Source organism: Ranitomeya imitator, chromosome 1, assembly GCF_032444005.1.
Source record: "Ranitomeya imitator isolate aRanImi1 chromosome 1, aRanImi1.pri, whole genome shotgun sequence".
NCBI lineage: Eukaryota > Metazoa > Chordata > Amphibia > Anura > Dendrobatidae > Ranitomeya > Ranitomeya imitator.
Window position 1 is genome coordinate 236,096,111 of NC_091282.1, and position 26,374 is coordinate 236,122,484.

The 26,374-nt window shown below is 42.8% G+C and overlaps 1 protein-coding gene across 1 annotated transcript in view; it reads right to left on the reverse strand.

Moving 5' to 3' along the window:
* Positions 1-1,195: 1,195 nt before the first annotated feature.
* Positions 1,196-26,374, reverse strand: part of FBXW8 (F-box and WD repeat domain containing 8) — a 213,055-nt gene continuing 187,876 nt past the window's right edge. Inside the window, exons 9-11 of the mRNA XM_069754707.1 lie at positions 6,694-6,867; positions 2,717-2,833; positions 1,196-1,732 (exon numbers count right to left, since the gene is read on the reverse strand). Of these exons, the coding sequence (XP_069610808.1) occupies positions 1,588-1,732; positions 2,717-2,833; positions 6,694-6,867 (436 nt within the window). The 3' untranslated portion in view covers positions 1,196-1,587. The remainder of the gene's footprint in view (positions 1,733-2,716; positions 2,834-6,693; positions 6,868-26,374) is intronic.

Below are 26,374 nucleotides of genomic sequence, written 5' to 3' on the forward strand. Positions count from 1 at the left end.
CGGATCGCTCCAGTGTTTGTTGGGTGAGACAGAGGTCACTTCTCAATGTACCGGTAAGTCTATGAGAGCCGCGTTCTGGGTCTCATAGACTCACACCAAGAGCTTGTGACTAGGGTTGAGCGAAACGGGTCGTTCATTTTCATAAGTCGCCGACTTTAGTCAAAGTCGGGTTTCATGAAACCCGACCCGATCCCTCTGTGGGGTCGGCCATCTTGGCGTCAAAGTCGCGTTTCGTATGACGTGTTTAGCGCCATTTTTTCAGCCAATGAAGGAGCGTGGGCAGAGTGATGACATAGGTGTCAGGGGCGTGCACATCTATCGGCATTTTTTTTGCTTATGCGCTGTAGCGATTTGCAATGTGTAAACCCAGCTTTTCTGTGTGTGTGTGTGAGAGTGAGAGAGAGAGAGAAAAAAAAAACAAAAAACATTGACTTTGCATTGGGTGTCGTGTTTCGGTCGATCGCCGACTTTTTGCGATAATCGCAATCGACTCGACTTTTGAGATAGTCTGGTTTCACAAAACCCGACTCGACCATAAAAAAGTAAAGGTTGCTCAACCCTATTTGTGACCATTACCTCTGACTTCTGGTCAGTCTGAAGCGGTGGTCATAAGATGGCTCCGTGGGAACGGAGCGGCGCCAATAAAAGGTGAAGATGGTGCCAGATAAGCATATGATGTAGGGCAGAGACACTGATTCCTGGGACGTAAGCATTGCTTCCTGGGCTACTTGCTGTAGGAGACTATCACTAGAGGACTAGTAGTCCCGTAGTCATTTACTAAAACAAAACAATCAACAAAAAAAGCTGGAAAAAACCCAGATGTAATCCATTATAATACTGGTGAAATCTATCACAATGCTCCATAGCACGTTAATGCTGCAAATCATTATGGATGATCGATCAGGAGATCCAAAAACCTCTATGGATCTGTTTTACTATATTTGGGAGCTGAGCGCCTCCCACTGACTGATATGTGAGACTACAGCATACCGCTGACCTCCTCGCTGCTGCGGACGTGGAATTGTCGTAGACATTACTGCTGGCTCTGGGGTTGCTATGGAATGGTCTTCTACGCCTCGACAACGTACTCCTGTAAGTGGTTACCATGGCAGCCCCAGAGCAAGCGAGACGGTAAATAATATTCACATAATGGAGCCTAAATTGCTGTACAATGATTCTGACACTTACACGTGAGTCGGTTTACAACCTTTTACAGATATAAAAGCAGTTCTCAAAATAACGACTGGTCAAGTAGCATGAGATTGTGCGATGTTCTTGATCATATACAACATGGACAGTGGATGTAAAGATTAATGTGCAATAGTGAATATTCTACAGCAGATAAATCAGGGACTTTTTCTCTTCCTTCACATTCAGACAATTACCGGTTTTCTTGGATGTTTTACTATTGCCTTTTATGCTTTTACTATAAAATGGATATATACAATAAAACAAAGAATTACAGTGGCGAAAACTGTAAAATCTGTTACAAAACTGCCATCCTGGGCATGTACTCGAGTACTCTGCCATTTGCTCCCTGAGATAGATCAGTAACAGTCCTTATCAGCCCTGTAGAGATCGCTGGGGTCACACACTGTCATAGGGCACAGCCAGGCCAATGTTGTAATTGTATCCAGTCACTTCACTGTAGGAGGAACGACAAATCGGGAGAATGCTCTCTGCAGACGTCTGATCCACCGAGAATTCGTATAGGCTGATGGCGCCTCGATGCCTGCAATGATGAGAAAAGCATGGCAATCACAGCGGCCCAGCAGGACGGTCTCTATCTGTATAGTCAGAAAGAGCGCCATCTAGTGGTGTGTTCTGTTCTTACACATGTACCTACAATCAGTGTGTTTTATACTAAGCTTTTACGCAAAAAGACGGCAAATTGTCTCTTCAGAGAGGCTAGAACTCTAGTGCCACCTATGCAAAAATACTGTATATTTCCATAGCAAACATGGAAGCAGGTGTCAGCCCAGAGATATTTACATCTAAGAAGGCAATTATATGGAAATAATGATGTAAAAAATATTTTTATACAAGTTCGTTGGAAGATTTGAGTAGTTAAATGAAATCTGTCACCAGGTTTTTGCCACCTAATCTGAGAGCACAATAATGTAGAAACAGGAACCCTGATTCCAACAATGTGTCACTTACTGGGCACTGTTTTATCAAAAGGAGATTATTAGTGATGGGAGAGCGTGCTTGGCACTGCTTGATGCTCGATCGAGTAGTGCAGAGTATCGCGTAGTGCTCAGATCCCCGTAAGTGAATTATCCGAGAGACACTAAAGGACAAGTAACCTGCTGCCATGTAGTCCTCCATATTCATGAGCGCTGTATAACCCCCTCCACCACTGATTGGCAGCTTATTGCCTATGCGCAGTGTACACAGAAAGCTGCCAATCAGTGGTGTTGGCGAGGTTATACAGAGCTCCGCATGCAGAGAATTGCTAGATCAGTTGCAGAGAAAACAGGGATTTTATCAAACCTGCACCAAGCAGTCCAGTAAGTGACACATCACTGGAATTGGTCTCTGCCCCTACATTATGCTGCTCTCAGATTCCATAGCAAAAACCTGGAGTCAGATTCCTTTTAAATCCAAATAACAGCAATTTAAAGGTCTAATAGCATTAATAACTGTATTCTACATCTGTTTTTTATGCTATAGGCTTTGTACAGTGTTCCTGAAGGTAAGAGATTAGACTGGCTACCTTCTGTGAGCAGTAAGGTCGTCATCCATGATGCTTGCACCACGCGGATGCTTCTCGTCAGGGATGTTTGCCGTGATCAGACTTTGGGAATTAAACCAGATGTAGCGGACTGGGTGTCTAGAAGAGGAAAGATTCTTACATAACAGGTATAATAACTGCCCCAACCCAATACAATAGTAACCCCATAGAAGAAAAAGCATTCCACAGCCTGAAACACAAAGATCTGCTGTGAAATGTGAATGTATGAAGACATTTTACCAGATCCTCCGGCGGGTTATGTGACATCCACAGACTACAGTCATATGGCACCATCTAGTGTCACAAAAGTAGAATGCAGTGGCCGCACACATGAATAGCAGTCTGACCTCGTATACCATTATTTAAGTGTCCCACCTATGTTTTATAGAAATTGGGGCTATAACACAGATACTAACAGCATCATAGGTGTTAATAATGCCGTTAGCTGGTATACAAGCAACGAGGCCGAAAATTATGACAGTAATACGGATGATAAGATGTGACTGCACTATGGCCGCCTGACTGAGGCTAACAACTAAGGTAATGACGTACTTAGAAGGGAACATTCACAAGAAGATGGACTCTTTTCTGTTGAGGTCAAAGGACCTGCAGTCCAGCGCTGTATGTCGGTAATTAGATGTATCGAGATGATCAAAGTCACCAGATTTCCCAATATAAATGACAAATTATTATATAGATCTCTTATTCCTCCAGCTAGACTCATAAAATGCTTATATTAAGATCAGCATTAAATAACCATTCTGACATGAATTTTCAAAGTAAGTTCACCAGTCTCCTCAGGTCCAAGAGATCAATTTAATAATGGATGCAGTTGGTATTGTGAAATCTGGTGACAGATCCCCTTTATGCAATTGTCCTGTAGACAATGGAGTCTGTATTTTTAGCAGAAGGAAAATCTTTAAAAGTCTCCTTCTATGTAAATCCAGTAATGTTTTTTTCATGCCAATAAGTGAATCTCAGAAACAGTCAAATCAATTCCGTGTGCTCACTCCCTGTGTATGCCAAATGTGCGTCTCCTGCCAGTGCTTATTCTGGAAGGTCACTTTGGGCTTTAAGGATTTGTCCACTTTATAGTAACAAACGTATTGGGGACATGATTATTTTATGCCACTTACTACTATATAGATATTACAGGTTCTCCTCCTATTCTTGGTAGTGCAGCCTTCATCATAGACTGCACAATATGGCCAGTGACAGAGGACCATGGGACCAGACCTGTCCGTGACCTCCTCCAATTTGGGGCGTTTTTCACCCCCTTTAGTTACTTTAGATCGCGCGGCAGAGTCTGCTCTCCTCTCATCTTGGTGGTGATGTTCTCCTATTCTTATTAGTTGTCAGTTTGTTTCCTCCTTTATTTGTAAAACTCTTGGAAATCTATTAGGACTATATGAACTACAGGTTACTGTAATATTGCTATTGCAGTGTTCTCCCTAAAATCAGTCTAGGCCTCTTTCACACGTCCTGATATTTCCGGTACCAGAAAAAACAGGACTGGAGATATCAGTCAGTGAGCCCGTGTGTTTAATACTTGTAGCATACGTGTGACAATCATGCGCCACATTAGTACCACACGTACCGGCAACGGGGAAGCAGCCGTACTGTTCGGCACCGGGTCCTGAAGACCGCTCTCATCATTCTCCCCTGCTCTGCCAGCGATCAGCGAAAGCAGGGGACAATGTTGAAAGTTGTATTTAGCTGATAACAGGGAGAGCACATCTATTAGATGTGCCAATTCTGACCCTTAGGAATGGAGAGGCGTCTATATGACACCTACATAGTAAATAAAGACACAGCCAGAATAATCTTATTTGAAATAAAAACAAAACGCACTTTTTCATTTTTATTTAAAAATAACAAACAGTTATACTCAGCTAATGCCCATTCCATTGAAGCTCTTGTCTTATGTAATAAAACAAAAATAAAAAACAACCATATCCCTCACCTGTCCGACGCCGTAACCATGTCTGAGGATAAATAGTTTTCAACCTCGACGTTGCCAAGATGTAACCATCCTGGCTGAGAACCAATGATGAATGAGCTGCTGCGAGAACAGCATCAGTGACCAGCGGTGACATCATCAAGGTTACCGCCGGTCACTGAGGCTGCGTTCCCAGCCGGGCTGAAATGCGGTGACCTCAGCACCATGAGAAAAAGTTACTGCACCATTCTCACGTGCCTTTTCTGGACGGCTGTGGGCTGCTATTTTTATACTGGGGCGGGGTAAATATCCAGAGCCCCTTACCAGCTTGAGAATACCAGTCTCCAGCTGTCATCTTTAGCTTGGCTAGTTGTCAAAAATGAGGGGGGACCTCACACCGTTTTTTTTAATGTATTTATGTAAATAAACAGCGTGGGGAGCCCTCTACCCTTGATAACCAGCCATGCTGAAGTTGACAGCTGAGGGTTGCAGCCCGCAGCTGTCAGTTTTGCTTGACTGGTTGTCAAAAATACAGGGGAACACACACATTTTATTTTAGAGCAGCCAGCGGCTGATGATTACTCCCATCAGCCAGCGCCTGCTCTCACTGTATTAGTGGCAGCAGGTGTAGGCTTATGGGACTAGTAGTCCAATCAGCCGCCACCTGCTCTTGCTGTTATCAGTTGAATACAACTCTCAACAATCTACCCTGCTGTTTGCCGGCAGAGCAAGGGAGAATGAGGAGAGCTGTCTTCAGCACCTGGCGTTGGGAAACAGCACTAACAGTACTACCGCTGCTTCCCAGGCGCCGGTACGTTTCAAACGGATGACTCACAAATGTCATCCGTGTGTCACAAGTGTGTAGGATGATTTGAGGCCCGTGCTGATGTTAAAAAATGGACATGTCAGCGTATTTTGCCAACAGACACGGTCTGTGGAAACAAGCAGACATGTGCACAGACCCATTCACTTGAATGAGTATACGTGTGTGTGTCTGTACGTGTGAAAACTGTCACCAATCGTACTGGACACACTGACTTGTTAAAGAGGCCTTAAGCAGGGGTCGCAAACTGCTTTAAAGGGAGCCTGTCACTGAAAAATGCTATGAACCTGCATATATGGGATAATCTGCAGGTTAATAGTGTTCAGAATCTGCCTGGCACGGACACCAAGAGCCCCGCTGCCAGGAAGAAATTAACTTTATTCCTCCTTGCAGGCTCTCTCTTTCAGTCCCAGGGGCAGCGCCTGTGCAGGTTCAGTCACTGCTGTGTGTATAGAAAGCGGCGGCTGTAACCACACCCCTGACTGACAGCAGTTTATCGCTACAACCAGTTGTCAGTCAGTGCATTTGGGGCGGTTACAGACGCCACTCTATACACACTGAGCGGTTACTGAACCTGCGCCGGCACTGCCCCTGTGAATTAAACCGGAACGTTGCTGGGGGTAATAAAGTTAATTTCGTCCCAGCAGCGGGGCTCTTAGTGTCGGCACAGAGGCAGATTTAAAACTCTATAAACTTGTAGTTGAACCCTATATCTGGTGGTTAATAGCGTTGTTTCATGTGATGGGTTCCTTTTAATTCACAAGAATGAGCCGGTCTAGAGGAGGAGCAGAGCGGTGTTGTGAACGGCAGAAGACAGCAATCCGTAAGTATTATAGCACACACAGGGATCATATATTACTGATACCTAGCCAGTGGGGAAATCAAAAAAGAAAGTCGGAGTGGTACTTTAGGTATTAGGAAAAGCATCAGTGCCCCACTAGTTGCCAAAATGGAAAGTCTTTATGCCCATCTTTCCCTAACCACAGCTCTCCAACAAGGATGGCGCTGAACTGATCACTTCTGCTCCTTTGTTTTAGCAATCAGTGGGGACCTAAGCATGTGACCCTTCACCAAACTACACAGCTCACACTTTTATGAACAAGAAATGCTGCTTTAAATAAAGCTCTATAATCACACTGGCAATACTGAGAAAAGTCAGGAAATCGGCAGCTATAAGGCAACATAGCATCACAGTACCTGGCATGCATCTCCCACAATTTTGTACCCATTCTTTGATCCCATGTGCAGGTTAGACCTTCCTCTCCTCCAGACACCACCTTCCAGTCATCCATCTGCACTGCGGACACTCCCAATTGATGAGCATAGAAGGAACAGAGGGACTTGCCACAACGGAGGTCATGTACACGCACCCTGCAATTTACAAAATCGGATATTCACACAGGTAAATAGGAAAAAACCTCACAAACAATAATGTGGTCTGTGCCCTCAATTGTAATCCAGACATGAAAGAAACTGAAGTCCATCCATCTGCTCACTGCCGCGAGACGCATTAGTGAACACGAGGGTGGACAAATCCAGAGACATTAGCCCAGATTTGCAGTTTTGGGCATGAACGGTGTGAAACACTCATCTCCCCCAACCCGCAAATGACAAACAAATTTTCAACATTTCTCATCATGTTTTCTTTGCATTATTTGAGGTCTGAAAGCACTTTTTTTTGTTTTTTTTTTTTTTAAATTTTGATCATTTCTCCTTTTTGGAAAAAAAATTCAAAATGTATTGCTTGGAAAGTCGGAGACCTGTTGTCAGAAGTTTATAGAATAAAAGAACAATTTACATTTTACTCACAAATATACCTATAAAGAGAAAAATCAGACAAACTGAACATTTTGCAGTGGTCTCTTCATTTTTGCCAGAGCTGTGAATAAAGTACTGAAGGCCGGGGAAAAAAAAAGTCTGATCAGGATGAAATGATGGAAAATCAAATGGAATTCTGCATGTTTTGGGGGGGTTTGTTTTTACAGTGTTCATTGTATGGTAAGAATGACCCTTCAACAGGATTTTCCAGGTAAGTATGATGATTGCAGCGTTACTTCATTTTGGCTGGTTCCCTACTCTAATGACTCGCTTCTCAAAGTGTCCAAACAGACGTCATATTAACTGGGGAAGAGATGGGATCCAGGGTTAGCTCCGAAATCAAACCTTTCTGGGAAACATGGGTGGGCAATGGTGCGGAGGATGGCTTTTTCATTTCTTCATTAAAACATGTTAAAGTACCTTCCATGTTTAACATTTAGTGCAATATTGGAGTTCGTGTATACACAAGTCGCGGTGTGCGGACGCATCGTATATGTATGTTAGTATATTGGCCACATGTAACAATGTAATTGTGCACATGTGCAGTAATGTCCTACTATAGGCGTAGTAGAATGTATTGGGGTGTTAGCCAAGCCTGGATCCCATTGAGAAGTGAGTCACTAGAGTAGGGGACCATCCAAAATTATGGCACACCTTGTTATGGTTGGATGGATTTTTCATTCCTTGATCAAACATGTTAAGTAGCTTAGATAGTTTTACGTGTACAGCCATAGAGGAGCTCTTGTCTTCGTTACTCACAGTGTGTGGACGCATCGTCTAGTAAGTAACATGGCCGCCAGCATCTACCACACTTGCGGACCTCAGCGCAGACCTACCGGACTTTAATTTTGTGCGAAACAGGATAACATAAGAAGTCGCATGAAAGAACACTTACACTTATTGTACTTTTTATCCTACATCAGTTAGTAGTAGTTATGCCAATTGCTTCGGTAATACAGTTAGGGCCAGAAATATTTGGACAGTGACACAAGTTTTGTTATTTTAGCTGTTTACAAAAACATGTTCAGAAATACAATTATATATATATAATATGGGCTGAAAGTGCACACTCCCAGCTGCAATATGATAGTTTCCACATCCAAATCGGAGAAAGGGTTTAGGAATCATAGCTCTGTAATGCATAGCGTCCTCTTTTTCAAGGGACCAAAAGTAATTGGACAATGGACTCTAAGGGCTGCAATTAACTCTGAAGGCGTCTCCCTCGTTAACCTGTAATCGATGAAGTAGTTAAAAGGTCAGGGGTGGATTCCAGGTGTGTGGTTTTGCATTTGGAAGCTGTTGCTGTGAGCAGACAACATGCGGTCAAAGGAACTCTCAATTGAGGTGAAGCAGAACATCCTGAGGCTGAAAAAAAAGAAAAAATCCATCAGAGAGATAGCAGACATGCTTGGAGTAGCAAAATCAACAGTTGGGTACATTCTGAGAAAAAAGGAATTGACTGGTGAGCTTGGGAACTCAAAAAGGCCTGGGCGTCCACGGATGACAACAGTGGTGGATGATCGCCGCATACTTAATTTGGTGAAGAAGAACCCGTTCACAACATCAACTGAAGTCCAGAACACTCTCAGTGAAGTAGGTGTATCTGTCTCTAAGTCAACAGTAAAGAGAAGACTCCATGACAGTAAATACAAAGGGTTCACATCTAGATGCAAACCATTCATCAATACCAAAAATAGACAGGCCAGAGTTAAATTTGCAGAAAAACACCTCAAGAAGCCAGCTCAGTTCTGGAAAAGTATTCTATGGCCAGATGAGACAAAGATCAACCTGTACCAGAATGATGGGAAGAAAAAAGTTTGGAGAAGAAAGGGAACGGCACATGATCCAAGGCACACCACATCCTCTGTAAAACATGGTGGAGGCAACGTGATGGCATGGGCATGCATGGCTTTCAATGGCACTGGGTCACTTGTGTTTATTGATGACATAAGAGCAGACAAGAGTAGCCGGATGAATTCTGAAGTGTACCAGGATATACTTTCAGCCCAGATTCAGCCAAATGCTGCAAAGTTGATTGGACGGCGCTTCATAGTACAGATGGACAATGACCCCAAGCATACAGCCAAAGCTACCCAGGAGTTCATGAGTGCCAAAAAGTGGAACATTCTGCAATGGCCAAGTCAATCTCCAGATCTAAACCCAATTGAGCATGCATTTCACTTGCTCAAATCCAGACTTAAGACGGAAAGACCCACAAACAAGCAAGACCTGAAGGCTGCGGCTGTAAAGGCCTGGCAAAGCATTAAGAAGGAGGAAACCCAGCGTTTGGTGATGTCCATGGGTTCCAGACTTAAGGCAGTGATTGCCTCCAAAGGATTTGCAACAAAATATTGAAAATAAAAATATTTTGTTTGGGTTATGTTTATTTGTCCAATTACTTTTGACCTCCTAAAATGTGGAGTGTTTGTAAAGAAATGTGTACAATTCCTACATTTTCTATCAGATATTTTTGTTCAATCCTTCAAATTAAACGTTACAATCTGCACTTGAATTCTGTTGTAGAGGTTTCATTTCAAATCCAATGTGGTGGCATGCAGAGCCCAACTCGCGAAAATTGTGTCACTGTCCAAATATTTCTGGCCCTAACTGTAAATAAAAGTCAAACGGCAAATTATGTAATTCAGCATTATTTTAGGTGAACTACACATCCCAGCGTACCTTGAACTAATTTTAATACTTTACCAATGCTTGTTATATCTTCAAAGGGTATGAATGAAGACTCCCTAACTCCATCTCCATTTTACTCACTTGTCATCCAAAGGCAGTCCATACACAATGAGTTCTTCACAGCAGCAGCCATTAATCATTCACAAGACGCCTGTTACAGAAATGCATCTGTATGGCACATAGACCTGAATGGGAGTCGCATCCGATTCACGGAAGAAACGCGTGCATGCTGGGATTTTTTTCAATGCAGATTCGGTCAGTGAAAAAAAATCTGCACTGCCCCATTGTTAACATTGGTCCGAGTGCCTGTTTTTTTCATAGACAGCACCGAAACCACGTCTGCAATGTGCAAGAAAACACCTTCAGGTGGTTTGGCCAGGTATATAGCCAATATACTACGTGACTGGGCAATATACTACGTGACTGGGCAATATACTACGTGACTGGGCAATATACTACGTGGCTGGGCAATATACTACGTGGCTGGGCAATATACTACGTGGCTGGGCAATATACTACGTGGCTGGGCAATATACTACGTGGCTGGGCAATATACTACGTGGCTGGGCAATATACTACGTGGCTGGGCAATATTCTACGTGGCTGGGCAATATACTACGTGGCTGGGCAATATACTACGTGACTGGGCAATATACTACGTGGCTGGGCAATATACTACGTGACTGGGCAATATACTACGTGGCTGGGCAATATAGTACGTGGCTGGGCAATATTCTACGTGGCTGGGCAATATACTACGTCGCTGGGCAATATACTACGTGGCTGGGCAATATTCTACGTGGCTGGGCAATATACCGCTACGTCATTATCTCGCGAGACCGCAATGCACTCTTGAGACCAGAGCGCGCGAGGAGCGTCGGTAAACACTTCCTGGAACCAGGGGCCAACGGAGGGTGAGTATATAACTATTTTTTATTTTAATTCTTTTTTTTAACATGGGATATGATGCCCACATTGCTATATACTACGTGGGCTGTGTAATATACTACGCGGGCTGGGCAATATACTACGCGGGCTGGGCAATATACTACGCGGGCTGGGCAATATACTACGCGCACTGGGCAATATACTACGTGGGCTATGCAATATAGTATGCGGGCTGGGCAATATACTACGCGGGCTGTGCAATATACTACGCGGGCTGTGCAATATACTACGCGGGCTGGGCAATATACTACGCGGGCTGTGCAATATTCTACGTGGCTGTGCAATATACTACGTGGCTGTGCAATATACTACGTGGCTGTCCAATATACTACGTGGCTGTCCAATATACTACGTGGCTGTCCAATATACTACGTGGCTGGGCAATATACTACGTGGCTGGGCAATATACTACGTGGCTGTCCAATATACTACGTGGCTGTCCAATATACTACGTGGCTGGGCAATATACTACGTGGCTGGGCAATATACTACGTGGCTGGGCAATATACTACGTGACTGTCCAATATACTACGTGGCTGTCCAATATACTACGTGGCTGGGCAATATACTACGTGGCTGGGCAATATACTACGTGGCTGGGCAATATACTACGTGGACATGCATATTCTAGAATACCCGATGCGTTAGAATCGGACCACCATCTAGTATTTATATTACATTACCTGCATCATGCCACAATATATGGCGGCATTTTATGACAAGTGATTTTTTGTATCTATGTGAGAAATGCGCTTATCCTGCACTTTAAAACAGAGATATAATGACAAGCCACAGTATACGGCGGTATCTTATGACAAGTGATTTTTTATACATCGTTTGAGAAGTGCACTTATCCTGCGCCTTGAAACAGGGCCATAATGACGTTTTAAATACTTTACAAACTATGGACATGTGCAGCAGTCAGAACCTTTCCCAAAATGGCGATCTTTTTTTCTTCAGCACTGCATTGCGCGGGTGCATACACATTTGGATTTATGGGAAGTTGTTATGTCGTCACAGACATGCACAATAGACTCCTGAGGACGCCGAGGATCTAGCATGTATTTTTAATGAAGATGTGAGTGTGTTTGTAGTCCTTTTTGGCGTGCAACACCTGCGACTATTTAATTAATCACATGATATTTGCAGTATTAAGTACTTTGTACAATGTATATTACTATACATGTATAAGATATTTTATGAAAGATTTTGTATATTTGCACTTAGCACTTTAATCTATGTAATACGGTGATTAGGTCTTCACAAATCATGTTTGAAATTTTATGCTAATTAATTCATTAACCCCTTAATCCCATTTGACGTATTATCCCGTCAAGGTGACCTGGGACTTAATTCCCAGGGACGGGATAGTACGTCATAGCGATCAGCCTCGCTCACAGGGGGAGCGCAGTCGATCGCGGCCGGGTGTTAACTGACTATCACAGCTGAAATCCGGCACTATGTGCTAGGAGCGGTCACGGACCGCCCCCGGCACATTAATAACCGGCACACTGCAATCAAACATGATCACAGTGTTCCGGCGGTATAACGAAGCATCGCACAGGGAGGGGGCTCCCTACGTGCTTCCCTGAGAACCTCGGGGCAAAGCGATGTGATCGCGTTGCTCCGAGGGTCTCCTACCTTCTTCTCCCTGCAGGCCCCGGATCCAAAATGGCCGCGGGGCTGCATCCGGGTCCTGCAGAGAGGTGCCTTACCAAGCGCCTGCCCAGAGCAGGCGCTTGTAAGCATGCAGCAGTGCACGTCAGATCGCCGATCTGTCACAGTGCACAGCAAAGTGTCAGATCAGCGATCTGACCTCATAACATGATGCCCCCCCGTGGCAATGTTATAAAGTAAAAAAAAAAAAAAAAAAATCCTAAATAAAGAATATGAAAAAAAAAAAAAAAAAAAAAAAAAATATATATATATATATATACAGTGGGGCAAAAAAGTATTTAGTCAGTCAGCAATAGTGCAAGTTCCACCACTTAAAAAGATGAGAGGCGTCTGTAATTTACATCATAGGTAGACCTCAACTATGGGAGACAAACTGAGAAAAAAAAATCCAGAAAATCACATTGTCTGTTTTTTTAACATTTTATTTGCATATTATGGTGGAAAATAAGTATTTGGTCAGAAACAAAATTTCATCTCAATACTTTGTAATATATCCTTTGTTGGCAATGACAGAGGTCAAACGTTTTCTGTAAGTCTTCACAAGGTTGCCACACACTGTTGTTGGTATGTTGGCCCATTCCTCCATGCAGATCTCCTCTAGAGCAGTGATGTTTTTGGCTTTTCGCTTGGCAACACGGACTTTCAACTCCCTCCAAAGGTTTTCTATAAGGGTTGAGATCTGGAGACTGGCTAGGCCACTCCAGGACCTTGAAATGCTTCTTACGAAGCCACTCCTTCGTTGCCCTGGCGGTGTGCTTTGGATCATTGTCATGTTGAAAGACCCAGCCACATTTCATCTTCAATGCCCTTGCTGATGGAAGGAGGTTTGCACTCAAAATCTCACGATACATGGCCCCATTCATTCTTTCATATACCCGGATCAGTCGTCCTGGCCCCTTTGCAGAGAAACAGCCCCAAAGCATGATGTTTCCACCACCATGCTTTACAGTAGGTATGGTGTTTGATGGATGCAACTCAGTATTCTTTTTCCTCCAAACACGACAAGTTGTGTTTCTACCAAACAGTTCCAGTTTGGTTTCATCAGACCATAGGACATTCTCCCAAAACTCCTCTGGATCATCCAAATGCTCTCTAGCAAACTTCAGATGGGCCCGGACATGTACTGGCTTAAGCAGTGGGACACGTCTGGCACTGCAGGATCTGAGTCCATGGTGGCGTAGTGTGTTACTTATGGTAGGCCATGTTACATTGGTCCCAGCTCTCTGCAGTTCATTCACTAGGTCCCCCCGCGTGGTTCTGGGATTTTTGCTCACCGTTCTTGTGATCATTCTGACCCCACGGGGTGGGATTTTGCGTGGAGCCCCAGATCGAGGGAGATTATCAGTGGTCTTGTATGTCTTCCATTTTCTAATTATTGCTCCCACTGTTGATTTCTTCACTCCAAGCTGGTTGGCTATTGCAGATTCAGTCTTCCCAGCCTGGTGCAGGGCTACAATTTTGTTTCTGGTGTCCTTTGACAGCTCTTTGGTCTTCACCATAGTGGAGTTTGGAGTCAGACTGTTTGAGGGTGTGCACAGGTGTCTTTTTATACTGATAACAAGTTTAAACAGGTGCCATTACTATAGGTAATGAGTGGAGGAAAGAGGAGACTCTTAAAGAAGAAGTTACAGGTCTGTGGGAGCCAGAAATCTTGATTGTTTGTTTCTGACCAAATACTTATTTTCCACCATAATATGCAAAAAAAATGATAAAAAAACAGACAATGTGATTTTCTGGATTTTTTTTTCTCAGTTTGTCTCCCATAGTTGAGGTCTACCTATGATGTAAATTACAGACGCCTCTCATCTTTTTAAGTGGTCGAACTTGCACTATTGCTGACTGACTAAATACTTTTTTGCCCCACTGTATATATATATATATATTCCCATATATACATTTCTTTATCTAAATAAAAAACAATAAAAGTACACATATTTAGTATCGCCGCGAATGTAACGACCCGACCAATAAAACTGTCCCACTAGTTAACCCCTTCAGTGAACACCATAAAAAAAAAAAGAGGCAAAAAACAACGCTTTATTATCATACCACTGAACAAAAAGTGGAATATCACATGATCAAAAAGAAGGATATATATAACCATGGTACCTCTGAAAACGACATCTTGTCCCGCAAAAAACGAGCCGCCATACAGCGTCATCAGCAAAAAAATAAAAGTTATAGTCCTCAGAATAAAGCGATGCAAAAATAATTTTTTTTCTATAAAATAGTTTTTATCGTATAAAAGCGCCAAAACATTAAAAAAAATGATATAAATGAGGTATCGCTGTAATCGTACTGACCCGAAGAATAAAACTGCTTTATCCATTTTACCAAACGCGGAACGGTATAAACGCCCCCCCAAAAGAAATTCATAAATAGCTGTTTTTTTGGTCATTCTGCCTCACAAAAATCGGAATAAAAAGCGATCAAAAAATGTCACGTGCCCGAAAATGTTACCAATAAAAACGTCAACTCGTCCCGCAAAAAAACAAGACCTCATATGACTCTGTGGACCAAAATATGGAAAAATTATAGCTCTCAAAATGTGGTAAAGCAAAAAAATATTTTTTGCAATAAAAAGCGTCTTTTAGTGTGACGGTTGCCAATCATAAAAATCTGCTAAAAAAACGCTATAAAAGTAAATCAAACCCCCCTTCATCATCCCCTTAGTTAGGGAAACATAAAAAAAAATTAAAGAATGTATTTATTTCCATTTCCATTAGGGGTTAGGGTTAGGGTTGAGGCTAAAGTTAGGGTTGGGGCTAGGGTTTGGATTACATTTATGGTTGGGATTAGGGTTAGGGGTGTGTCAGGGTTAGGGGTGTGGTTAGGGTTATGTTTGGGATTAGAGTTAGGGGTGTGTTGGAGTTGGGGTTAGGGGTGTGGTGGGGATAAGGGTTAGGGGTGTGTTTGGGTTAGGGTTTCAGTTATAATTGGGGGGTTTCCACTGTTTTTTCTGCGTTGAAAAAGTAAAACAGTGGTCCTTCCCTTCCGAGCTCTCCCGTGCGCCCAAACAGGGGTTTACCCCAACATATGGGGTATCAACATACTCAGAACAAATTGGACAACAACTTCTGGGGTCCAATTTCTCTTGTTACCCTTGGGAAAATAAAAATTTGGGGGGCTAAAAAACTATTTTTGTAGGAAAAAGATGATTTTTTATTTTCACGGCTCTGCGTTATAAACTGTAGTGAAATACTTGGGGGTTCAAAGTTCTCACAACACATCTAGATAAGTTCCTTGGGTGTCTAGGTTCCAATATGGGGTCACTTGGGGGTTTCTGTTTAGGTACATCAGGGGCTCTGCAAATGCAACGTGACGCCTGCAGACCAATCCATCTAAGTCTACATTCCAAATGGCGCACATTCCCTTCCGAGCTCTGCCATGCGCCCAAACCGTGGTTACCCCCCACATATGGGGTATCAGCGTACTCAGGACAAATTGCACAACAACTTTTGGGGTCCAACTTCTCTTGTTACCCTTGGGAAAATACAAAACTGGGGGCTAAAAAATAATTTTTGTGGGAAAAAAAATAATTTTTATTTTCACGGCTCTGCTTTATAAACTCCTGTGAAGCACTTGGTGGGTCAAAGTGCTCACCACACATCTAGATAAGTTCCTTAGGGGGTCTACTTTCCAAAATGGTGTCACTTGTGGGGGGTTTCAATGTTTAGGCACATCAGTGGCTCTCCAAACGCAACATGGCGTCCCATCTCAATTCCAGTCAATTTTGCATTGAAAAGTCAAATGTCGCTCCTTCCCTTCCGAGCTCCTTCCCTTCCGAGTTCTCCCAAACAGTGGTTTACCCCCACATATGGGGTATCGGTGTACTCAGGACAAATTGTACAACAACTTTTAGGGTCCATTTTCTCCTGTTACCCTTGGTAAAATAAAACAAATTGGAGCTGAAGTAAATTTTTTGAGAAAAAAAAGTTAAATGTTCATTTTTTTTAAACATTCCAAAAATTCCTGTGAAACACCTGAAGGGTTAATCATCTTCTTGAATGTGGTTTTGAGCACCTTGAGGGGTGCAGTTTTTAGAATGATGTCACACTTGGTTATTTTCTATCATATAGACCCCTCAAAATGACTTCAACTGTGATGTGTTACCTAAAAAAAAAATGGTGTTGTAAAAATGAGAAACTGCTGGTCATCTTTTAACCCTTATAACTCCCTAACAAAAAAAAATTGTGGTTCCAAAATTGTGCTGATGTAAAGTAGACATGTGGGAAATGTTACTTATTAAGTATTTTGTGTGACATATCTCTGTGATTTAAGGGCATAAAAATTCAAAGTTGGAAAATTGCGAAATTTTCTAAATTTTCGCCAAATTTCCATTTTTTTCACAAATAAACGCAAGTAATATCAAAGAAATGTTACCACTATCATGAGGCCCAATATGTCACGAGAAAACAATGTCAGAATCACCAGGCTCCATTGAAGCGTTCCAGAGTTATAACCTCATAAAGGGACAGTGGTCAGAGCTGTAAAAATTGGCCTGGTCATTAAAGTGCAAACCACCCTTGGGGCTTAAGTGGTTAATGACATGTGCACCCTATATATGTCTGTAGCACTACTTCATTCATTGCTTGAGAAAGGATTTGTTTTATCCGAAACATTATGCCACAGGACATTAAAGTCCATTTTTTCTTTTTACATCTTTTTGTGCGGTTTCCCTTTTTGTTTACTATATATTTTATTATATATACCGTACGTAAATTATACATCTTTATTGTTAACAGTATTACCTACTTCAAGAGAGTGCCAGAGCGTAACAGGCCCCATGTAGCCATTATAGATTAAGACCACCAGTATCTCATATTCAGATGAAATTGATAACAGACCATGTGTTTTTGCCTAATGATTTATAAAAATGTAGGAAAAAATGTAATTGGTATAAAAAAAAACCAATGCAGCCATAATGGTACATTATACCCATTCAGGGAAACAGTCCGAGAGCAAGTGGCAGAGATTTAAATAGCAAATGATATGAGATCATATGAGAAAACGTCCCTCAGGTGAGAAGTGCAAACATTTCCAAAAATGAACGGCTTCCAGCATCCTTTTAGCTGATTAGCAAATGTCTTCCCGCAAACATTAAACTCACCCCTGGGTGCAGTCAGAAATCCTCCTCTGTAACTTCATAGCACACACTGCCGTGGAGGCCGGATTGTCTCACCAGGCTCATGAATCGCTCTTCAGACATATTACTCCATGCCTTGGCCAACAGTGAACTCTATGCTAAAAGTAAATTTATATGTTTTGGTTTTTTTTTTACTCAACAGCTTCTTGTACCACAAAGAAACAAAATTCCTCATTTTGCTAATTGGTGAGGGTCCCAGCGGTTGGACAAGCACCAATCTGCAAGTTAGCACCTATCAATCCTGTGGTTCGGTGATCACTTATTCTCATTGGACAACCCTTTTAATTCATCTGACCAGGAATTGTTGTTCCACTGTTCAGTGACTCATTTTTTGCCTTTTTTTTCTGTGGAAAATGACAAGTTGTGCGCTCGGTCAACTTGGTAAGAGCACAAGCTCCATATTCCCGGCATCCTCCATTGATCCGGTTATTTCCATCTAGAGGAGCCTTTTCCTGGATGTTCTTCTTCAATCACACTATTCTCAGTAAAACCCCATAAGGCTAGCCTTTTTAGACATAAAAGCCCTGGCTAGTTTAGCCCAATGATCATGCCTGAGATCACTTGATTTTCCCATCCTAATATGGACTCGCACTAAGGCTAAGTTCACACGAGCATTTAAAAAAAATCGTCCAGGAAACTCGGGACGATTTTTTTCTCATTTGTCATCCATATGGCATCCGTTTTTATACAGCAGCAGTTAATACAAATTTACAAGACAAAACACAGTTTCCTATAATTGTAGAAAAAGACATGCACCACACATTCAAAAATCATACATTGGCCTAATCCCGCGATACATTTAAAAAAAAAAAAATTAACATGAGGTTCTTAAGCATTCTGATCAAACTGTACAAAACCCTAATTCTTAATGTTAAAGGTGTGGCACCATGTGCAGACCACTGACTGAGCAAATGGATCAGCAAGGGAAGCGCCCTGGTGCCCCACAGCACCCATGCTCCAAGGCAGTGTTCCCCAACTCCGATCCTCAAGAGCCATCAACAGGTCATGTTTTGAGGATTTCCTTAGTAGTGCACAGGTGATAATTGCATCACCTGCACAGGCAAGCATTCACTGACCTGTGTAATACTAAGGAAATCCTCAAAACATGACCTGCTGGTGGCTCTTGAGGACCGGAGTTGGGGAACACTGCTCCAAGGCAAAGCCTCCACGGCTCCAGGTCATTCAGTCCCACAGGCACAGCACCACATGTTTTGCGGCTGTTAAGACAACCAAAATAAAAAAACCATGAAGGGATCTGTGATACTTCGTGCATACCCGTGCACCCGATACAAACTTGAGTAGCGAGCACTTGCACTAAACACTAGCCGTCATATCATTAACCTTTTTTTTTTCTACTTTTGAAAAAACAAAACAATTTTAACTCTATCCCCAACTGCAAAGAATAGAAAAAAAATTACGGTAATTTATAATTTTTGTCTATCTGATTTACTGTTTTGTTTATTTTGATCACTGTAATAGGTCCCGGGTGATGGTGGATGTATTAGAGGGGCTCAGTTTTAGATTATGTCAGAGAAGACAAGTTCATTTTAAATCAGATTTTTTTTGTGTGTGTGTGTGATCGCCATTAGTCAGTGAATAACAGCGATCACATGACAGGGGACCGTAAAAACGGGCTCTCATCATGTTCTAATGTAGCTGAGACCTCGGAGATTGACGCTCGGGGGGCACTATACCCTTACTTCTCAGTGCCGTTAAAGAGTGTAGAAGAGGAATATATACCCTTAACTGCTGCCGTTAAAAGGCGTAACGGAGGTCGTTAAGGAGTTACAGAACTGCATCAATATAGCCGTAAAATTGGTTTTGCATGGCATCTGATTTTTTTTGCGCATCCATAGACTTGAAATGCTTTGATTTAAATAAACTGTATTTACTATAACTGTAGAAAAAGACCACACATCCAAAAATCATAAGTTGATCTAATCCTGCTAGACATTTTTTTTTTCAAAATGAACATGAGGTTCTTAGTTTAACAATTTGATCAGGCAGTATGATGGCCACTGCCACAACACATCTGACATTGTGCTGTCCATTTTTTCACGGGAAGCACTCAGACTGAAAATTTGGTCATGTGACCCGGGCCTAAAACTAATCCACAAAAAACGGGCTCGCTTGATTTTATACTGTGCTCTGAGATCATGGCTAATTTCCATACAGGCAAGATTAAATCTTTAAAGGGGAGGTATGTCCAATAAAGAGGTATGTGTCACAGTAACATAGGTCTTGCTTTCAACAGGAATGTTTCCACTGATAACATTAACCCCTTCATGACCCAGCCTATTTTGACCTTAAAGACCTTGCCGTTTTTTGCAATTCTGACCAGTGTCCCTTTATGAGGTAATAACTCAGGAACGCTTCAACGGATCCTAGCAGTTCTGAGATTGTTTTTTCGTGACACATTGGGCTTCATGTTAGTGGTAAATTTAGGTCAATAAATTCTGCGTTTATTTGTGATAAAAACGGAAATTTGGCGAAAATTTTGAAAATTTCGCAATTTTCACATTTTGAATTTTTATTCTGTTAAACCAGAGAGTTATTTGACACAAAATAGTTAATAAATAACATTTCCCACATGTATACTTTACATCAGCACAATTTTGGAAACAAAATTTTTTTTTGCTAGGAAGTTATAAGGGTTAAAATTTGACCAGCGATTTCTCATTTTTACAACGAAATTTACAAAACCATTTTTTTTAGGGACCACCTCACATTTGAAGTCAGTTTGAGGGGTCTATATGGCTGAAAATACCCAAAATTGACACCATTCTAAAAAATGCACCCCTCAAGGTACTCAAAACCACATTCAAGAAGTTTATTAACCCTTCAGGTGCTTCACAGCAGCAGAAGCAACATGGAAGGAAAAAATGAACATTTAACTTTTTAGTCACAAAAATTATCTTTTAGCAACAATTTTTTTATTTTCCCAATGGTAAAAGGAGAAACTAAACCACGAAAGTTGTTGTCCAATTTGTCCTGAGTACGCTGATACCTCATATGTGGGGGTAAACCACTGTTTGGGCACATGCCGAGGCTTGGAAGGGAAGGAGCGCCATTTGACTTTTTGAATGAAAAATTGGCTCCACTCTTTAGCGGACACCATGTCACATTTGGAGAGCCCCCGTGTGCCTAAAAATTGGAGCTCCCCCATAAGTGACCCCATTTTCGAAACTAGACGCCCCAAGGAACTTATCTAGATGAATAGTAAGCACTTTGAACCCCCAGGTGCTTCACAAATTGATCCGTAAAAATGAAAAAGTACTTTTTTTTCACAAAAAAATTCTTTTAGCCTCAATTTTTTCATTTTCACATGGGCAACAGGATAAAATGGATCCTAAAATTTGTTGGGCAATTTCTCCTGAGTACACCAATACCTCACATGTGGGGGTAAACCACTGTTTGGGCACATGGTAAGGCTCGGAAGGGAAGGAGCGCCATTTGACTTTTTAAATGAAAAATTATCTCCATCGTTAGCGGACACCATGTCGCGTTTGGAGAGCCCCTGTGTGCCTAAACATTGGTGCTCCCCCACAAGTGACCCCATTTTGGAAACTAGACCCCCAAGGAACTTATCTAGATGCCTAGTGAGCACTTTAAACCCTCAGGTGCTTCACAAATTGATCTGTAATAATGAAAAAGTACTTTTTTTTCACAAAAAAATTATTTTCGCCTCAATTTTTTCATTTTCACATGGGCAATAGGATAAAATGGATCATAAAATTTGTTGGGCAATTTCTCCCGAGTACACCGATACCTCACATGTGGGGGTAAACCACTGTTTGGGCACTCGGCAGGGCTCGGAAGGGAAGGCGCGCCATTTGACTTTTTGAATGGAAAATTAGCTCCAATTGTTAGCGGACACCATGTCGCGTTTGGAGAGCCCCTGTGTGCCTAAACATTGGAGCTCCCCCACAAGTGACCCCATTTTGGAAACTAGACCCCCAAGGAACTTATCTAGATGCCTAGTGAGCACTTTAAACCCTCAGGTGCTTCACAAATTGATCTGTAATAATGAAAAAGTACTTTTTTTTCACAAAAAAATTATTTTCGCCTCAATTTTTTCATTTTCACATGGGCAATAGGATAAAATGGATCATAAAGTTTGTTGGGCAATTTCTCCCGAGTACACCGATACCTCACATGTGGGGGTAAACCACTGTTTGGGCACTCGGCAGGGCTCGGAAGGGAAGGCGCGCCATTTGACTTTTTGAATGGAAAATTAGCTCCAATTGTTAGCGGACACCATGTCGCGTTTGGAGAGCCCCTGTGTGCCTAAACATTGGAGCTCCCCCACAAGTGACCCCATTTTGGAAACTAGACCCCCCAAGGAACTTATCTAGATGCATATTGAGCACTTTAAACCCCCAGGTGCTTCACAGAAGTTTATAACGCAGAGCCATGAAAATAAAAAATAAGTTTTCTTTCCTCAAAAATGATTTTTTAGCCTGGAATTTCCTATTTTGCCAAGGGTAATAGGAGAAATTGGACCCCAAATGTTGTCCAGTTTGTCCTGAGTACGCTGATACCCCATATGTGGGGGTAAACCACTGTTTGGGCGCACGGCAGGGCTTGGAAGGGAAGGCACGCCATTTGGCTTTTTAAATGGAAAATTAGCTCCAATCATTAGCGAACACCATGTCACGTTTGGAGAGCCCCTGTGTGCCTAAACATTGGAGATCCCCCAGAAATGACCCCATTTTGGAAACTAGACCCCCAAAGAAACTAATCTAGATGTGTGGTGAGGACTTTGAACCCCCAAGTGCTTCACAGAAGTTTATAACGCAGAGCTATGAAAATAAATATAAAAAAATTATTTTCTCAGTAATAAATACGTTTTCTTTCCTCAAAAATAATTATTTAGCCCAGAATTTTTTAATTTTCCCAAGGGTAACAGGAGAAATTTGACCCCAATATTTGTTGTCCAGTTTCTCCTGAGTACGGTGATACCCCATATGTGGGGGTAAACTACTGTTTGGGCACATGCCGGGGCTCGGAATTGAAGTAGTGACGTTTTGAAATGCAGACTTTGATGGAATGCTCTGCGGGCGTCACGTTGCGTTTGCAGAGCCCCTGATGTGGCTTAACAGTAGAAACCCCCCATAAGTGACCCCATTTTGGAAACTAGACCCCGAAAGGAACTTATCTAGATGTGTGGTGAGCACTTTGAACCCCCAAGTGCTTCACAGAAGTTTATAATGCAGAGCCGTGAAAATAATAAATACGTTTTCTTTCCTCAAAAATAATTATTTAGCCCAGAATTTTTTATTTTCCCAAGGGTTACAGGAGAAATTGGACCCCAAAAGTTGTTGTCCAGTTTCTCCTGAGTACGCTGATACCCCATGTGTGGGGGTAAACCACTGTTTGGGCACACGTTGGGGCTCAGAAGGGAAGTAGTGACTTTTGAAATGCAGACTTTGATGGAATGGTCTGCGGGCGTCACGTTGCGTTTGCAGAGCCCCTAGTGTGCCTAAACAGTAGAAACCCCCCACAAGTGACCCCATTTTAGAAACTAGACCCCCCAAGGAACTTATCTAGATATGTGGTGAGCAATTTGAGTGCTTCACAGACGTTTACAACGCAGAGCCATGAAAATAAAAAATCATTTTTCTTTCCTCAAAAATGATGTTTTAGCAAGCATTTTTTTATTTTCACAAGGGTAACAGGAGAAATTGGACCCCAGTAATTGTTGCGCAGTTTATCCTGAGAATGCTGGTACCCCATATGTGGGGGTAAACCACTGTTTGGGCACACGTCGGGGCTCGGAATTGAGGGAGCACCATTTGACTTTTTGAATACAAGATTGGCTGGAAGCAATGGTGGCGCCATGTTGCGTTTGGAGACCCCTGATGTGCCTAAACAGTGGAAACCCCTCAATTCTACCTCCAACACTAACCCCCCCCACAACCCTAACCCTAATCCCAACTGTAGCCATAACCCTAATCACAACCCTAACCCCAACACACCCCTAACCCTAACCACAACCCTAATTCCAACCCTAACCCTAAGGCTATGTGCCCACGTTGCGGATTCGTGTGAGATTTTTCAGCATCATTTTTGAAAAATCCGCGGGTAAAAGGCACTGCGTTTTACCTGCGGATTTTCCGCGGATTTCCAGTGTTTTTTGTGCGGATTTCACCTGCGGATTCCTATTGAGGAACAGGTGTAAAACGCTGCGGAATCCGCACAAAGAATTGACATGCTGCGGAAAATACAACGCAGCGTTTCCGCGCGGTATTTTCCGCACCATGGGCACAGCGGATTTGGTTTTCCATAGGTTTACATGGTACTGTAAACCTGATGGAATTCTGCAGCGAATCCGCAGCGGCCAATCCGCTGCGGATCCGCAGCCAAATCCGCACCGTGTGCACATAGCCTAATTCTAATGGTATGTCTACACGCTGCAGAAAATGTTGCGGATCCGCAGCAGTTTCCCATGAGTTTACAGTTCAATGTAAACCTATGGGAAACAAAAATCGCTGTACACATGCTGCGGAAAAACTGCACGGAAATGCAGCGGTTTACATTCCGCAGCATGTCACTTCTTTGTGCGGATTCCGCAGCGGTTTTACAACTGCTGAAATAGAAAATCGCAGTTGTAAAACCGCAGTGAAATGCGCAGAAAAACCGCGGTAAATCCGCCATAAATCCGCAGCGGTTTAGCACTGCGGATTTATCAAATCCGCAGCGGAAAAATCCGCAGAGGACCAGAATACGTGTGCACATACCGAAAACCTAACCCTAGCCCTAACGATAACCCTAACCCTAGCCCTAGCCCTAACCCTACCCCTAACCCTATTCTAACATTAGTGGAAAAAAAAAATTCTTTATTTTTTTATTGTCCCTACCTATGGGGGTGACAAAGGAGGGGGTGTCATTTATTATTTTTTTATTTTGATCACTGTGATAGATTATATCTCAGTGATCAAAATGCACTTTGGAACGAATCTGCCAGCCGGCAGATTCGGCGGGCGCACTGCGCATGCGCCCGCCATTTTGGAAGATGGCGGCGCCCAGGGAGAAGACGGACGGACCCCGGCAGGATCGGTAAGTATGATGGGGTGGGGGGGAGCACGGGGGATCGGAGCACGGGGGGTGGATCGGAGCGCGGGAGGGGTGGAACGGAGCACGGGGGGGTGGAACGGAGCACGGGGGGGTGGAACGGAGTACGGGGGGTGGATCGGAGTGCAGGGGGGGGGTGACTGGAGCACGGGGGGGTGATTGGAGCACGGGGGTGAGCGGACAAGAGCACGGGGGGAGCGGAGCACAGGACGGAGGGGAGCCGGAGCAGTGTACCGGACAGATCGGGGGGCTGGGGGGGCGATCGGTGGGGTGGGGGCACATCAATGTTTCCAGCCATGGCCGATGATATTGCAGCATCGGCCATGGCTGGATTGTAATATTTCACCAGTTATAATAGGTGAAATATTACAAATCGCTCTGATTGGCAGTTTCACTTTCAACAGCCAATCAGAGCGATCGTAGCCACGGGGGGGTGAAGCCATGCCCCCTGGGCTAAACTACCACTCCCCCTGTCCCTGCAGATCGGGTGAAATGGGAGTTAACCCTTTCACCCGATCTGCAGGGACGCGATCTTTCCATGACGCCACATAGGTGTCATGGGTCGGATTGGCACAGACTTTCATGACGCCTACGTGGCGTCATGGGTCGGGAAGGGGTTAAAAATGGGTCATGGCTGTGTCTTCCAGCAAGACAGTGACCCAAAACATACAGCCAAGGCAACAAAAGAGTGGCTCAAAAAGAAGCACATTAAGGTTATGCAGTGGCCTAGCCAGTCTCCAGACCTTAATCCCATAGAAAGAGAGTTGAAGCTCCGAGTTGCCAAGCGACAGCCTCAAAATCTTAATGATCTAGAGATTATCTGCAAAGAGGAGTGGACCAAAATTCCTCCTGACATGTGCGCAAACCTCATCATCAACTACAAAAAACATCTGAGTGCTGTGCTTGCCAACAAGGGTTTTGCCACCAAGTATTATATCTTGTTTGCCAGAGAGATCAAATACTTATTTCACAGTGCATAATGCAAATACATTTATATAATTTATACAATGTGATTTTCTGGATTTTATTTTTGATATTCTATCTCTTAATGTTAAAATTAACTTCCCCTAAAATTATAGACTGTTCATGTCTTTGTCAGTGGGCAAACTTACAAAATCAGCAAGGGATCAAATACTTCTTTCCCCCCACTGTAATTAATATGCATTAAAGCACCATTTCCTACCCAAAGATGAACCTACAATTCAGCCATCATGAATTACAAACACCAGTAAACGCCCTGAAAAATGTAATATCACAAATACCATTTTTTGGGGAAAACTTCAACGATCTGTTTTTCACAATATTCCAAACCTACAAACTCCAGCGAGCTGCCAGGAATTGTCAGAACAGAATTAGTCTGTAGCCCTCATAAATGTAAGAAATATGTTTAAGGAAAGCTTGTTCTTTAATCTTTGGGATGTAATTAATGGAGCCATGACACACGCTGAATATGAGAACTTATCAATCTGGTAAATCCAGGTTTTGGAAGAGAACACAGGCTGAAATGAGAAGAATAATTTATCAAGT